Here is a 16,849-nt window from a genome sequence, read left to right on the forward strand (position 1 = left end):
TTTACCCTGTTGTTGATAGAGTGACTGAATTTGTGCTTACTGTTTAGGCATGTGGCCAGGGATGTACTGGATCCCATTTGAATTGGATCACAAGAGCCAATTTTTGGCAAAAGCAACAAATCAGGATCTGATTTATTGTTAAGAAAGTGATGGTAAAAAAATTAATAATATCATGTGTGTCATGTATATGTCTCTCCTTCCCTGGAGACATAACCAATATTTAGTCACACCTCTGAGTGTAAACTTTATTTTTACTATCTATTTTGATGAGATATAAAATATCTAGATTTAGGATAACTTAGGACACCGTAAATAATATTAATTTTAAAATGTTTTGTTTAACATTGCTGTTACATTTTAATGAGTCAGTATTCATTGTTTCTTATGCCATAATAATATCACATTGCATTAGTATATGACAGTTTGTTCATACATTCTCCAGGTGATGGATATCCACTTTCCTTCTAGTTCTTTAGCTACTACAAAAGTGCTGGTATGAATATTTTCTTATACATATGGAACCTTTCCCTTTGTCTTGGACTTCCTTGACTTATATGCCCAGTGATGTCACTGGGTCAAAGAGTGTGTACAATTAAAGTGACTTTTCTGGTATAATTAATAGCAGTATTCTTTCTGTAGGTTTTACAAGGAGAAAAAAAGGAGTTGGAAGTAACTGTTCGGTCTCAAGAGGATTTCATCAGTGGTTCAATAATTCAGAAGGAAAAATTACAGAATAAACTTACAAATATAACTAAAAATTTGCATTCCACAGAACTCATCAGGTACATTTTATTATTTCACTGATTCAGTATTTGTTAGTGGTAGGCTTTTATAAATGAGAGCTATAAATAGCACCTGAAGAATCATCTTTACTAGGTGGGTTAGTGTGTTGCAGGTAATCACTGGAAGGTACCTGAGAGCTAAGGACAGGTGAAATCCAGTGCAGATAAAAGCATTAAGATTAGAGACACCTGAGCCAAGAAACAAGGATAAATTGGGCTTCTGTTTTATGGAAGCTAAGTAATAGTATAGCTGTACAATTAATATTGCAAAGAGAGTGGTATAGTGGAAAGAACACTGGACTGAAATTCAAGAGAGGTGGGTTGAAGTTTTGGCTTTGACACTAGCTAGTTGAAGAGTCTTGTACAACTCACTTCCTGAGCTTCAGTTTAGGTTGTCTGTAGAATGGAGATATCTCACTCTCAGAGTTATTGTGAAGAAAATTCTTTGTTAATTATAAAGTCACACTTAAATATGAGTTATTAATAACAACTAATCAAAAATAATGGAGTGGAGGAAGTATTTATAATATTTTATTTCAACAAGATGTAAGTTGACTTTGTTATTGAAGAAGAAACAGGAAGTATTTGAAAATGGCTGCCTGATTTGAAGAACACTTCATTTGGGGAATTAAATTTTCCACCTTAACTTTAAGAACTCTCTGGAGCTGAAATGTGCCCCAGCCTTGATGGCTATAATGAAAACATGGTTGATAGTGAAAGTCAACAAGAGGTTGTAAGATACATTGACTGGTGAGAAATTTGCTCCTGTGTTTGAACTTTGGGACCATACCACATCTAATTCATGAACTATAATGTAGATAATGGAGTAGAAGGCTAAAAGAACTTAGGATGTCTGGACTATTAATTTTTCCTCTTCTTTGCTCAATATAGGAGATAGCCATGGAAATGAGGAATAGAAACTGGAAGCTAATTATGCAGAGCAGGGAATGATAGAAGAAGCACTGTGGCAAGTAGTTATAGATAGTAGGCTGTGGAGTTAATAACATGAGTAATGGTGTATGAAACAATGAGCTGAACCTCCAGTTTTTTGAGGAGCAGATCAATAAAAGATGAATTGAGCGTCAAACCTGGTTCTCAACTAGAAGAGTTTTCCATGGTTCAATGTTTGTCCAGCTGGTCCTTGAGGTCTTTCATTGTAATAGAATGGCCAGAAGATCACACATGATCTGAAGCAAACCAAGATAATTCCTGCTTTATACATACTATAATGGGTGTGTATGTAAAATTTTGCATACTTCATTTTTATTCTGAAAACTAGTACAGGTGTATATTGCTAGAAAGTTTTTAAATGCTTATAATGAGATTGTTCTTTTTCTTTGCTTAAATGCATTTTTTTTTTTTTTTTTGCTGAGGCAATTGGGGTTAAGTGACTTGCCCAAGGTCACATGGCTAGCAAGTGTTGAGTGTCTGAGCCAGATTTGAACTCAGGTCCTCCCAACTTCAGGGCTGGTGCTCTATCCACTACACCACCTAACTGCCCCCTTAAATGCAATTTTTAAGAAGTAATTTTCCTAATAAAGAACTCCATGTTTTTTTGCAACTCACTTGAGTTTAGAAGGATTTTTGGAAACAAGGAAATAGGTGTTGATTAAAGAGGATGTCCTCACTTTATTTGTTTATGACCTCTCAAAAATACTAAGCCTAGTTAATAGGGAGAGGTGAGTAAACTACTAAGTTTTTGAAACTTTAATATCTATTAACCTATCAAGGTCCTAAGTAATATATTAGAAGAAATGATTTATTAAATGTACATTTTAGGAATATTGTAATTGTAGATCTGAAAGTCCAAAGTTCTGGATAGAGTTTTGAACATCAACAAATGGATATTATAATTATCCAAATTAGGTCTTGTTTGTTTGCAATGGCCTTCTGGAATAATCCTGTGTTTTTCTGTAGGTCTTTGGAGGTCAGCCTTCAAGAAAAAGTTTCTTCTTCTAAAGGCCAGATGAACCTAGACAATGTTTTTTCACAGTTGGATTTTCCACAGACCAGTGAAGAACTTCTGCAGGCAGAGGTATCTCGTCTTGAAGGCAGGTAGATGGAATTATATGGAAAAATATTTGACATTAAATTTTTAAAGTCACAAAATTATAATAATCAGGAATAGTTAGAAATGGGCAATTTGTCAATTGTGTCACAAGTTAGTATAAAAGTGATAGTGCTTTAGCTGGTTTTTTAAAAAGTTCAAAAGGCAAATAATATGTTTTTGTAGTCATTGTTGGCATAATATTTAAGTAGTTTATGTATGTAATTAGTTACTTAAGTTTGTAAATAAAACTTGAAAAGTTAAAAAATTGAGAGATTTGCTGTTTTCTTGAATTAGTCTCTTGGCTTTATTGAACACACACAGCATTTTTGAGTGCTTGTTTATCTTGGGAGTTGATTGGGTCACTATGGATACCAAGGATTTTGTTGATTAACAAGCTTTGTTGAACAGTCTAGATTTTGGTCATAAATGAAAAAGGTGAGAAAAGAATATGAACTTGGATGTCATCACTTTTCTTCAGAAGTTTACAATGTAGCTGAGTGAGTTAAAACTTATACATGCGATATTTGAGAATAGTTCTAATCAGCTTGTTGATAAATATTCATAAATACCCATACACATAGGAAAACCATTTATTCACAAATTTATGAATGATCATTGGGAAAATATTGGCTATTTAGGGGAAGCTTCCTGATGGCAAGTAATATTTGAATACCTTAAAAGGAGAATTATAGATCATAGTGGTAGGGATCTTTTAGATAAGGGAAAAATGATACATATAAAGAATATAAGTTGAAGTTAGAAAATCCATTGGAGTCAATATACATTTAGGAGTTGTGGGAGTCAGAGAGTTCAACATAAAAAAGATGATAGATGAAGCTTATAGAAGTGTGTCAAATTTTGAGTGCTGAGTAAGAGTGGTTAAATTTGATAATTCTCTAAGAGGTTCTTACTCTGGGCTCCATGAACTTGGCCTTTTTGAAAAATGTGATAACTAATATGAACTCATGCCTTCCTGATGCTCTATCTACTCTGTTACCTAGTTAACTAGAAAGCTAGTGTATAGTGAAGTGATAAGAACTGAGACCAGAGGTCTCTGGGTGGACAACTAGAGAGAATTGGGTGACTCTTAGGAGACTAAGAGAGGAAAAATTATCAAGACTTGTAGCATCATTTGAATTTTGAGAGAGTGTGGTTTGTACTTTTTTTTTTTTTTTTGCTGAGGCAATTGGGATTAAGTAACTTGCCCAGGGTCACACAGCTAGGAAATATTAAGTGTCTGAGGCCAGATTTGAACTCAGGTCCTCCTGACTTTAAGGCTAGTGCTCTCTCCACTGTACCATCTAGCTACCCCTGACTTGTACTTCTTAAGAAGGAGAGACAGGAATCAAAAGTAATTGAGTTTTTAAGCCTTCAGGACAGATAGAATGATGGTGCCTTTAATGATGATAAAGAAAATGGGAGTAGGTACCACTTTTTTTACTGGAAGGATTCTGAACTGAAGGATTTGAATTTTTGATAATTTTATCAGGACATCCAGAAAGAGACACTCTTGCATTTGAGCAGATAAAGGCAGAGGTGGAGATTTGGAAATCATCTTTACCAAGAATGTTAAAACCATTTTGCAGCTCACAGGGTCCAGGTTCTCCTAAACTTGAATTCTTTTACTTTTTTTCCTGTCATCTAGCTTGGGATCTGTGAGTGAAACATGCAGACAGCTGAGTCAAGAGCTAGTAGAAAAATGTGAAGATCTAAAGGCGATGGAAGACTCTAACAACCAGTACAAGATGGAAATTAAAAAAGTAAAGTTCTATTTATGTATCTGACAAAATCAAGCTGGACTCAAAGATGCTAAGGTCACATAGCTAATAAAAGTCAAAACTGAAATTTGAATATAGTTCTAGTTAGCTAACATTTTGGAGTTTCAGGTTACATAGACAATTAAATAAAACTCATCATTTCTGCAGAAGAAATCTAGAAAATATGGGTTTGTTGGAAATAGCAGTATTCTCTTTTCATCAGAATAAAGATAATTGTTTACATTAACCATTTATTCTTGCTTAAACTTTTAAAATTATACTGTTTTTTTCTTTGTAGCTAAAAGAGCAGATAATGCAGAATGAACAGACTTATAACTGTGCTCTAGAAGGAATGAAAATGGAAATCTCCAAACTGACACGAGAGTTACATCAGCGTGATATAGCCATTGCTTCAGTCACTGGATCTAGCTCCGAAGTGGAACACCACCTCAGATCAGAGCTGGAAAAAGCAGAAACCAAAATAGTAGACCACAGGGTAAACCTACAGTCTCTGCATGAGACTATATACAGCCTTTTATCTGAAGCTGGAGAAACTTTCTACTTTTTACTTAAAATAGGTTTCTTGCAGTACTGTTTGCATGTGATAATAATCTAATAATATCATATGAAGAAGTGCTTGAATGGCCCCATTACTAAAAAGCAAATGAAATATTTAAACAATTAGTGTTTTTGTTTCATTTAAAATAAACATTTTTTAGTAGCTTAGGAGGCAGATACGCTGACTTGTTTTTATTTTCAGCAATGTTACATAGACCAGTATTACATAGGTGCAACTTTTGGATCAAACTTACTAATTTCTTCATCTTTAAAACAGTTAGTAGAATCAGATTTGAAAGCTCTTTTAGAGAGTATCTAATATTCTATTTAGTTGGTGTTCCTTCCCCAGGTAGGATTCCTTGCCATATGGGTCTAGTCATCAACTTGTTGAATTTTCCAATGACAGAGAGATCACTGCCACAAGGTATAGCTTATCCCCTTATCTGAGAGTTCTATGTGTTAATTTTTTTGTTACGTTGTCCTGAAATTTGCCACCTTATAACCTCGACCAAACTACCTACTTAGTTAATTACTTAATGAGATTCTATGTTTTAGTTATATTCCATCTAATGTATGGTCTTGTTAATAAATCATTTTATAGTTACATATTCTTCTTTTTTGGAAATGATTTCTAAAAGCTAACTTCTATGGAAAAAAGTTTTGCATTCCTGTTTTTAAAAAGTTTGCATGTAGCATCAGTTAGTAAGGGAACTAATTCTGTTTAATGCCTAGAATTGCAATGGGAATCTCAGTGGGAAATTTGGAAGAATTCATGCTTTCTTCCAAGAAAAGCACTGACTGACTGCAGAAAGAACATTCCGGGATTTCTCATAGACCAGAATCATCACAGAGAGATAGTGTCACAAAATATATTTTGTGATATGGTGTGTTTGAACTTTCTGTTTGTTAATTTTATTATTTTGCTCCACCTAGGATATTTTGACACAACTGGAAGCACTAAGGTTAGAAAATAAACAGCTTTCTGAGACCTTGATGAATATGGAATCTGGTCCAGTAGAGGTATGTAAATAAAAAATTCTTTTTCTTTTTCTTTTTTTTTTTTTTTTTTTTTTTGGCAAGGCACTTTTAAATGACTTTCCATGGGTCACACAGCTAATGAGTGTCAAATGTTTGAGGCCAGATTTGAGTTCAGGTCCTCCTTGTTCCAGGACTAGTGCTCTATATTAGTTAAATTCAATATATGCGTACATATTTATACAATTGTGCTGCACTCAAGAAAAATCAAATCAAACCAGTAAAAAAAAAAAAGCGGCAGAAGGATAAAATGTAAATAACAATGAAAAGAGTGAAAATTCTATGTTGTGAACCACATTCAATTCCCATGGTTCTCTCTCTTCATCACTGAACAATTGGAACTGATTTGAATCATCTCAATATTGAAGAGAGCCACGTCCATCAGAATTGATCATTGTATAATCTTGTTTTTGCTGTGTACTCTTATCTCCTGGTTTGCACATGTGAGTCCCTTTCCCTCCTTGGAGTCTTTTTATCATGGTAGAAACTTCTCAGGGTTGCACTCTGCTGGTAGGCCCAAGGAAGCCAAGGTTCTCACTTTGCCTTATTGAGCCATCAGAGGGTTTCAGCTTTATTCTACAATATGCTTTAAAAATCAGAATTAGTTTAAATCCTTTTTTTCTCATTAAGATATCTCATGATTGATTGTGGAAATTTCAACTCTTATAAAATTGCTTATCTGATCTTGATCTCTTTTTGTGTCAATTCACAAGCATATTATATGTCAAGCATTATGCTAGAAGCTGGGGATCTAAAGATAATAAGTCCCTTTCCAATGAGCTGACATTGTATAGGAGGAAACAATGTTTATATGAGTTTACAAATAGCATATGGTTTATAAAATATATGCAAATAAATATAAGGTAAATGAAAGGGGTCATTTAACAGAAATTAGAGCTATCAGAAGAGAACTTTTGTAAGAGATGGTACTTAAACTGAACTTTTAAGAAAACTAGGAATTCTAAGAGATGATACAGATAGAGAGATTATGTGGAAGGAACAATCTAAACAGAAGCCAGATGGGTTGGGTTGATCCTTAAAGAAATTAATATATAATAAATCTAGAAAAGCACAGTATAGTATCATAGATTCTGAGATTTAGGGAAGTAGTGACTTGGCCAGGATTATGTAGCTAGTAAGTGTCCAAGGTGACACTTGAACCCAGGTCTTCCTGGTTCCAAGTCCAGCACTCTCAGCTGCCTCTCACAGGTTATGAAGGGCTTTCATGCCAAACAAAAGAATTTGTATTTGATCTTAGGGGTAAGAGGGAGCTACTAGATTTGAGCAGTAGAGTTAGATGGTCATTGGGCTTTAGGAATATCATGTTGGCCAGCAGTTTGGAATGACAGGGCCCAAACTAGCATAATGGGCATGCAAGTGAAGAAAAAAGAGTGAATGGAAGAGAAGATGTAGTTAATAAGATTTTGCAGCTATTTAGCTTGTAAAAAAAATTATTAAAAGCTGCTTAAATTACTCTTCCCCATCTAATTTTCAGAAGTGACTGCATGGTATATGTTTACATATATATTTTTATCTGCTTAGTTGTGAAGAGGAATTAAGTCATTATAATTTTACTTTCAATCTTTGTTTTCTAAAGTAACTGAGGGTATGCTGATTCTATCTGCAGAATGGCCTAGCCCAAACCAGTTTGATACAGTGGACATAGCACAGGATCAGAACTTGGAAGACCTGTCATGTTTCTTTCTCTGTATCATTCTTTCTCTGTATCATATCAGACAGTGCAGCTGTTGCTCTGATGGTAAATTCTTCAACTTGAAAAGGCTACAAGGAAAATTAGGAAGTGAGAATGGTAAATGAGTCCAGTTTTTGACATTGTGTCAGTCCATAAGACTGGCAGTCAAGAGAAGTTAAGATTGGATAAATAGATCTTATCTTATTAGAATTATTTGCTTACAGTTGATCATTGAATTATTGGGAGCTGATGAGATCACTAAGTGAAATAGCATAGCAACAGAGGAGAAGATGGCTCAGGGCTGAATCTTATAGATGTTGTTTGGTTGTTAAGTGAGACTTGGATGAGTATTCAGTGTTCAAAAACTGCAGAAAGCTCAAGAAAGATCATTTTGCATGACAGACTCAAGTTGAGAAAATCGTGTATATAATCAAACTTATTTTGCTGGGGTAGAATGGTACCCCATAGAAGTTGCATTTGACATTTTTGTTAAGCTAGATGCCAGCCACAAATCTAGTAGATATTTTTCTTTGAGAATTTGTTTCATATGGTCAACTTGAAAGACATTAAGTCTTTCATAATATAGTCTTTCATAAATAAAGACATTTATGATGGAGGTTTGTCATATGCAAGTGATCCACAGGTAGATTTTTAAAGTTCACAAGCATTAAAGAAAAGAAAAATCATTTTTCTTATGATTAATTTTCCATCAGCCCTTAGACTCCAGAATATCACTGTATGCTTTTGAAATACTATTCTAGTTAAAAAACTAGAAAATATAGGTATAACAATACAATTTTCACAATAAAATGAGGTTGCCAGATAGGGAATTTAACATGGTATTTTATGAATTGAAAATACATAGGAGTTTTTTTTTTGCAGAGGAACTGGAAGAAGGAGGAAGATAATACTCATACTCAGAAATGGTTAGGAGAACTTCCTATGCATGGTATCCAAAGTTCAGAAACCATAAAAATTGTAGTCACAGAAGTAATGTGTCATTTGATTGCTTGTAGAAAGAGTTGGCATCAAATTGATGTAGGAATTTTAAAAGTCATAGTATTTCCTCAGGCCTTCTTGGTGAAACAAAATTCTTTTTTAAAAAACCTAATTTTGTCCAAATAGAAGAACTTTGGTCACATTTTTCCCTAGAATAAGGAGCTTATTGTAATCTTTCCATCTCCCAGCTTTAGTGTCCATAAACTTAGTACCTTGGTCTTAAAAAAAAAAATTAACATTTTAGCACATGTTTTCCCATCCCTGCACAATATCTCATCATTTAACTTCCTTTGATCAGAGTTCTTTTCAACTTATGGTTTTATAGATATTTCAGGGTATATCTTCATATATGATTTCAGGTATATCAAGAAGCATATATAGGGCCATTGAATTCCCATAGAGATTTTCTCTGAGCATAAAGTCTTATGGGAATAGTATTACAATGACTGTAGAAATAAATCTTGTATTGGAAGTATTCATTGAGTAATAGTTTTAAGTATATACAGTATGTTATGGTTTATAGATAGTGTTTTTACAAACCTTACTGCATTTAAATTCTGGAATGTAAAGGACAGTTTCCACATTTCAAAGGAAATTTTTTTTCCCCCTTAGCTGTCTTCTTGTCTTGAAAAAGGCTATAATACAATCTTGAATTTTGAAAAATAAAACATAATTATATATGAGTTTTTATAAGATGGATTTTTCTAGTTATAATGATGCAGAGTTTTCCTGCTTCTCCCACAATTTCTTTGATTTCATTTCTTTGTTTAATTTTTTTAAAGTAAGTATTTGTTTTCTCTCCCATCTCCTCCACCTCTAGGGGAAATAAATTTGAATCCTTTCAACCAAATGCATAGTTGAGCAAAACAAATTCCTACATTAATCAAGTCCAAAAATTTGTGGCTGGATGTAAATTGTTAGCAGTCTATTTAAACACAAAAAAAGTACAAATAAAAAATGACTGTTGCCTATGTCCTTTTATCAGGAGATGGAAGTTCCTTTAACAGAAATCCGAGATAGTTACATCAAGTCAATTAATAATTTAGCAACTGAAAACCAACAACTAAAGAGGGACTTGATAGAAATCAAGTCTAGGCTGGAATGCTTTGCCCATGTGAACCAAGATAACTATGAGCATGCTTTTAATGAGACACACAGTATATTGCCTGAGCTCAAGAATTCAGAGTACAGGTAAAGTGAAATTTTAAAAAAGTTTTCTTTAAAAGCAACCCCCCAAAATAGGTTTTAAAATTATATTTTAGCAACAATTTTTTTAGTCACAGAAATTTAATTTGCACTAAAATGCAGCTTTTCACTTTATTCTGTAATATATAGAAAACTTATTTTTATGTTAAAATTAAGTTATATAGCCCAATTATTTGGAAATTTTGTAGCAGTGATGTGATTTTTTAATAAAGCATATCCTGATTGATAGTGACATATACAATATTCCATAGTGTAATTCACAGTGGATTAATTGAACTGTCAGCCAGCCATTTCCATTTTCTCTTCCCTTTGCTTTCCTTCGCAAATCTATTGCTTTCCCCATGAGAAGCAAGCTTTTTATAGAAAACCCATGCCTCTGGCTAATTCATTGTAGGCTACCACATAAGAAAACCACATATTTGACGGAAAAAACTCCTAATTTCATTTCTACTTCACAGAAATAATGATAGTACCCAATGTGAATTGCTATACTTCTTATAAATTACAAACTAATTGGGTGATTTGTTAGGTTTTAAAAAATAGATCCACTAAAATTTAATTAGAAAAGAGCAAAATTACTGTAATGCCCAATTGTGTTTTTAATCCACCATCCAGGAGAACACATGAATTGCAGCATAGTCAGCAAGAAGAAACTGAAAAACTGCAGAACCACTACATGGGCGAGCGGGGAGCTCTTAACATCCCACATCTGTCTATCGGAATGAACCCTGCATCCAGTGCATTTATTGGATTGAGTCCCCAAATCAGCACTTACAGCTCTACCTTATCATTGAACTCTGACTTCTTTATGCCTATGGCAATAGATGTCAATGAGGCCGACTTTTCCGATTCTGTGTCAGAGTCAGATGCTGCTTTAAGTCATCAAAAAGAATTTTTGTCTTTGGTACGGAAGTTTTCCACAAACTTTCTACTGAAAGATGGAAACTGATATAGTTGAGACAGATTGGAGTGATCTCTAAGGTGTTAAGTTGCTATAGTTTTAGATAAATTTGAACTACTTAACTTGGACAAATAGCCTTTTGTTAATCTCTCTGAAACAAAGAATGTAGAGTTCTTTTAATGTTTTATCATATTGAAGTATCAATCAGTAGAGAAGTAAAGTAAAAGGTAAAATTTTAAAAACAAAGTATTAGTTCCTAAAAATGACTCAAATCATTTTTCTCTTGTCAGATTAATTTGAAGTATGGGTTTAAGTAAAACCATTAAGTACTACTGATGATAGCAGTAATTGTTATTTGTATAATATTATCAAGTTTCCTAAACATTTTCTATATATTATCTTCTTTGAATTTTATAACCACTAGATGAGGGGACATTACAAGTATTATTTTCTCTCTTTAATAGATAAAGAAACTTAAGTCTAAGCAGAGAAGATAGAAAGAAAGAAGAGAGAAAAGCAGATGGATAGGGAATAGTGGACGCACTAGTCTCTAACATCTTTCTAACATGCCCTCTGTGGCGTGGCACCAGTACCAAGGTTTAACTATTCCTAATGTAGAATTTGTCATTATTGAGCAGGGCCCATCTATTTCACAGAATCTTAAGTTGAGACACCAAATTCTATCTGAACAAGAATCTTCTAACAATATCCTAATGAATTATCATGTGGCCCTCACTTGAAAGAAGACTCATGAGAGGAAACTCATTACCTGCCAGGGTGACCCATTCTGCTTTGGGGCTTTACTAGATGTTATGGAAGTTTCTTTATTATCATTAATAACAGTTATTAATAATATAACAACTTACATTAATTTAGTGCTTTTAAGATTTTGCATGAGCATTTTATATATATATATATATAATCTTGTTTGATTCTTATTCTTGTTTGATAACCCAGTGAAGTAAATGCTATTATTAGTCCCATTTTACAGTTGAAGAAACTGAAATTTAAGGATAATAAGTGACTTGCCTAGAGTCAGACAACTCTTAGTATCTAAAATGAGATTTGAACTTAGGTCTTCCTGATTTCAAGTCCAGGACTATATATCATAACTAAACTACACGTGGAGCTAAAATCTGATAGTCTTCCAAACTTGCTCCGTTTCTATTCTCTGGGACCAAGTAAAATTTGTCTGGTCTTTCTATATGACAGCCCTTCTATTAACTGCTTGACATTAGCCTTCATGTACCTTTTCTAGCTTCTTGTCCTTTCTAAGATAAACATCATTTCAGCTAATCTTTATATGAAATGGTTTAAAATCAGACTGTTCCTTCTGTTGTGTTCCATTTTGCCAATGGGCTTCCTAAAACGTGTCTTGCAAACTGAATACAATATTTCAAATGTGGTCAGGATAGGGTAGAATGTAGTTAAGACTTTATCTCTCTGGTTTGGAATAGTAAGCATCTACTATTACAATCTAACTGATTTTTTTGCATGTTTATAAAGAGCTTAAGAAAAAAAAAACATTGCAGACATTAATGTTTTATAATATTTGCAGCAATTAGATGTACTTCTTGTCCCCTATTTGTCCTTTTGCTCCATGTTATTACTTTCTTGATGATCAAAAGACCATACCTTAGAAATGTACGATTCATCATTGTAATTTTTTAATGTGTCAGGAAGTTCCTTGGTATATTTTTGGTTTTCAAAAGAGAGCATGTGATATTTTGTGGAGTTGTATTTTTGAAGATGGAAAAGCATTGCCCTAAGGTTTGTTTTTTTCTTTTTGTTGTTTTTTTCTTTTTGGTGTGGATCTGTGATTTCATCATTGTAGGCAATTTTTAGTGATAACAATTCCCTCCATGGGTGCAGATTGGCAATCTAACTCATTTGTAACTTATATATCAGAGAGTTGCCTTGGCCTCGGGGAGACTTGAATGATCTCATAGCTAGTATGTGGGAGAGGCAGGCTTCAAACGCATATTTATTTTTTCTGACTTTCAGGTCAATCCTCCAGTCCCTGCTTCTGACTGTTTTTCATTTTGTCTAATCTGTGCTCTATAGTTTGTAGGATTTTTGTAATTTTAAGTGAATAAAATTTTTATTATTCTTTTGAGGATTTTGAAAGGGCAGTAGCCATAAAATATCCTCCTGATGGAAGACAACACGAACTGTGTAAGCAGGTTGTGCAGCTGAACCTTTTGAGGTTTATTTTAGACGAGTAATTTTGTGCTTCTTTAGTAAAAGCCATTGTCTTTCAGTGTCAGGTTAAAGAGATTTGTGTTGCTTTTTGGTGAAGAGACTTTTTATTGATTCTCTTAATCTTTGGAAAGCCGAGGAATAAATATTCCTACAGAAAATAAATTATATGCTAAGATAACTTAAATTTGATCTAATTAATGGGTCATCTTGGGAATTCATTCCTATATTCAAAAGTTAACATTAATATTTTTGTTTCCTTTTTAGCATCCCCTGCCAACATCTCCCATTAGTTCAATAGCTACAAGGTTTTTGGAAGAAGAGGAATTAAGGTCTCATCATATCTTGGAACGTCTTGATGCTCACATTGCCGAGCTGAAAAGAGAGAGTGAAAGGACAGTGAGACAGTTCACAAATCTAAAGTAACTCGTAATGTCAGGATCCTTCAAATACAACTCCAGAGAGTGAATGTCCCTCCTGTAGGTGGAGCTTTCCAAAATGTGAATGACACACGAAGATGATAGCTACTGACTGCTCTAGTGAAAGCAGCAATGAAAAAACTAACCTTTCTACTGAAAAGGAAGGTCCCTCCCTTAGGGCTTTCTGGTCTGGAGAACTTTTGATAGCATCTGTTCACCATGCTAGACTTCTTTGCTAGTCTTTTTTGTCACAAGCATATTTATCATCACAGGGATTGTGATGTTATTTAGCTGTTGATTCAAATGTGAATGTGTTTCTGTGCTAATTTAAAATAAAGATTTTATAATGTATATTCTATTTGGAGAAATGTTTTCTTTTAGACAAAAAAATTGAAAATTAGGTATTATGGGAGTTCAAGGAAATGATTCAGTTTAATTTTGCTGATATTTTTAAGTCTTTTTGAAGAAAACATTTGGAAAACTTATTTTTCTATGCCATTACTTACATAATGCTTAAGATATTTCTATAAGCAATCTGATGCAGGCTTCTACCAGTCTGGAATGCAATAATCTCATAGCCCAAAATTAGGAAATATCAAGGATGTGTGGCACAAAAGCAAATCAAGTATCTAATCAGATATGATTAGTATGGGTACAGAACATCATCATTTAATAAACAATTATTTGCAAGGTGCTGGGAATATAAGTGTAAAGAATGAAATGTCTGCACTGCCAGATGAACTTTTATTCTGATGGGGGAAACAAAAAGTACACAAAAATTTATTCAGCATAAACACACAGTTAATAAAAACAAATATATAAAGTAAGGGGGGACATTATCAGTTCTGGAATCAAAAAAGGCTTCATGAAGAAGTTGGTGCTTGAGCTGTATCTTAAAAGAAGAAAGGGCTTCTGTGAAGCATAAGTAACAAAGGTGTACGTTCTAGGCACAAGGCACAGTAGGTGCAAACTTGAGATAGGAGATAGAGTGCTCTGAATGAGGAAGAAAGATAAGGCCAGTTTGGCTGGCTTAGATAAGTGTGGGAAGGAGAATGTCCAGTGAGGCTGGAAAAATAGATTGGGACCAGGTTGTGTAAGACTAGAAAAGGTAAGAAATTGATAATTCCATCCACTGCAGTTGGTTGAGTAGGAAAGTCACATGGTCAGATCTCTGTGAAATGGAAAATAGAAAAAGGAAATGGAAAAGGAAAATGACTGGTAACTGTAAGAGGACTGGAGCATAGTGAGAGGCTTGAAGCTTTAGGGAGTCCAACATGAGGGGTCTGAAGGTGGATTAGAGGTGAGACATGAAAGAGATGTAAAGAAGAGCAGGATTGGCAAGTTGACTGGATGTCATGGATAATGCTGAAATTACAAATCTAGGACACTAGAAGAATAGTGGTTCTTTTGGCAGAAATGTGAAAGTTTAGAGGAGAATAGGGTTTAATGAATGATAATGAATTCAATATTAAACATGTTAAGTTTAAGGGACATTTAAATTGAAATGTCTAATAAGTTGCCAATGAGGAACTTAAAGTTCAGCATTGATTTTGGGGCTGAGCATATATAAATCTAGGAATCATCTGCAGAGAATAGCTAGATCTATGAGATCTGATGAGGTTATTGAGAAGATCCAGGAATTTTCTTAACTATGTATGTGTGTGATGCATCCTTTTGACTGGTGAAACCAATGAACCCATACTCAGAATGATGTTTTTAAGTGCATAAAATATAATAGGATACAAAAGAAACCTTACCTCATCCCCCTCCCAGATCTTGGGAGAAGAAGGCCTGGAACTAAAGACCCATAGTTAGGAAGTATTATTTAACATAAGATAGTGTTAAATGGAAGAAGTAAACACATGTAGATGGGCCTTGCTTTATTCTGCAGTTTGTGAAGGATAAGATTCCAGAAGTTTCAATAAATTTCTCAAATTTGAGCTTTCAAAAAAGAAGAGACAAGCCAATCTTTTCTCAAAATGTGTTTGAGAGTCTTTTGTGTATCATTTTATGTAGAGGCAATAATTACTGTGTATAATTCTGATTTAAATTTAGTTTAGCATGGCCCATGCTGATTTGTAAAGTAATATTTACTTTTTAAAATGCTCATAAACCATTAATAATGTATTCAAGAATTTAGCCAACAATCAAGTTCAAACTCAGCTTACAGAATTTACTTTCACTGTGTAGAAAATTGGGATATTTGCCTATCTCCAGTTTGACAGCACTTCTATTTTCAGTTATTTTTCTCTGTTCTCTTAATTTTGTTATAAAATTTACTTTAATTTTCACCAACAAGTACCAGTATTTAATATATAAATAAGAAGATAAAAATAAGGAAACTGAACAAATAAAACAAGAGATCTTAAAAAAATTATGCCTGTGTTCATGAATTTTTATGAACCAATCATTAACCACAAACCAAAAGATTTGGTTGTTGACTAGCTCATTTATAAATCTTTATGATTTTTCTAAGATCATTAATGGTGGGTAGCTTAATAGTCATATTGAGTAGTTCTCTTAGCACTCTAGAATGCAATTCATTTTGGCTTGGTGAATTCATTGACAGCCATATTTTTTTTCCTATCATCTTTTTCTTTTAATTGATTGCACTTTTCATTAGTCATTTTTATTCTTCCCTTCCTGGTCTGGAGAATGATGTTCTTAGTAGAGAAAAAAGAAGCAAGATGAAAATAGTTTTTTTCTTATGAAAGGGGCATATTGACCAATGAGCCCCTGTCTAAAGAGGACCCACAATGTACTCTGCTGGATGTGATAATGAAAAACCTTTTTTATGCTATTGAGATAGAACTGAACATGTATACAAATTGTACAAGCAGTCACTCTGCTCTTGGCTGGCAGCTTCCAAGTGAGGAAAAGACAAAGAAAAAGGAAAGAAATACTGTGAATTTCCAGATGGGAGGAGGGTAAGTAGTTGTGGCCATATGGTTATGTTTCTGTTGAGTTGTATTCTATCCTGATCTTAGGCGAATGAGTATCAGAAACAAAATGAACCTAGTTGTGAATTTTAAAACTTCCAAAAGGTATGGTCAAGAATGCCCTTTAGCAGCAAGGACCAGTAGCAGCCAAGGCTATGGAGGAGCCGGCTCTGAGAAGTGATCTGCTCAGCAGAACCTAGTAGTGAGTTGACCTGAGACCCTGGAACTGAAAACAAAAATAGTGACTCAAACATTGGCTATGCCATATTGAAAATTGAGCTTTTAGGAGAAAAATTTATTTTGCAGTCACT

General features: G+C 33.9%; 1 protein-coding gene across 7 annotated transcripts in view; it reads left to right on the forward strand.

Moving 5' to 3' along the window:
• The window catches only part of CEP63 (centrosomal protein 63), a 39,927-nt gene extending 25,979 nt beyond the window's left edge, over window positions 1-13,948 (forward strand). For 4 of the 7 annotated variants that reach the window (XM_074301582.1, XM_074301584.1, XM_074301585.1 and 1 more), the window contains 8 exons: window positions 640-782; window positions 2,700-2,837; window positions 4,478-4,592; window positions 4,888-5,085; window positions 6,081-6,167; window positions 9,860-10,065; window positions 10,696-10,984; window positions 13,448-13,948. In XM_074301582.1, the coding sequence (XP_074157683.1) occupies window positions 640-782; window positions 2,700-2,837; window positions 4,478-4,592; window positions 4,888-5,085; window positions 6,081-6,167; window positions 9,860-10,065; window positions 10,696-10,984; window positions 13,448-13,606 (1,335 nt within the window). In that variant the 3' untranslated portion in view covers window positions 13,607-13,948. Of the gene's footprint in view, window positions 1-639; window positions 783-2,699; window positions 2,838-4,477; window positions 4,593-4,887; window positions 5,086-6,080; window positions 6,168-9,859; window positions 10,071-10,538; window positions 10,985-13,447 lie in introns of all 7 variants that reach the window. The other 3 variants (XM_074301586.1, XM_074301588.1, XR_012488122.1) reach the window with 2 other exon arrangements.
• The last annotated feature ends 2,901 nt before the right edge of the window (window positions 13,949-16,849 follow it).

The sequence above is a fragment of the Sminthopsis crassicaudata genome, chromosome 3 (assembly GCF_048593235.1).
Source record: "Sminthopsis crassicaudata isolate SCR6 chromosome 3, ASM4859323v1, whole genome shotgun sequence".
Taxonomy (NCBI): domain Eukaryota; kingdom Metazoa; phylum Chordata; class Mammalia; order Dasyuromorphia; family Dasyuridae; genus Sminthopsis; species Sminthopsis crassicaudata.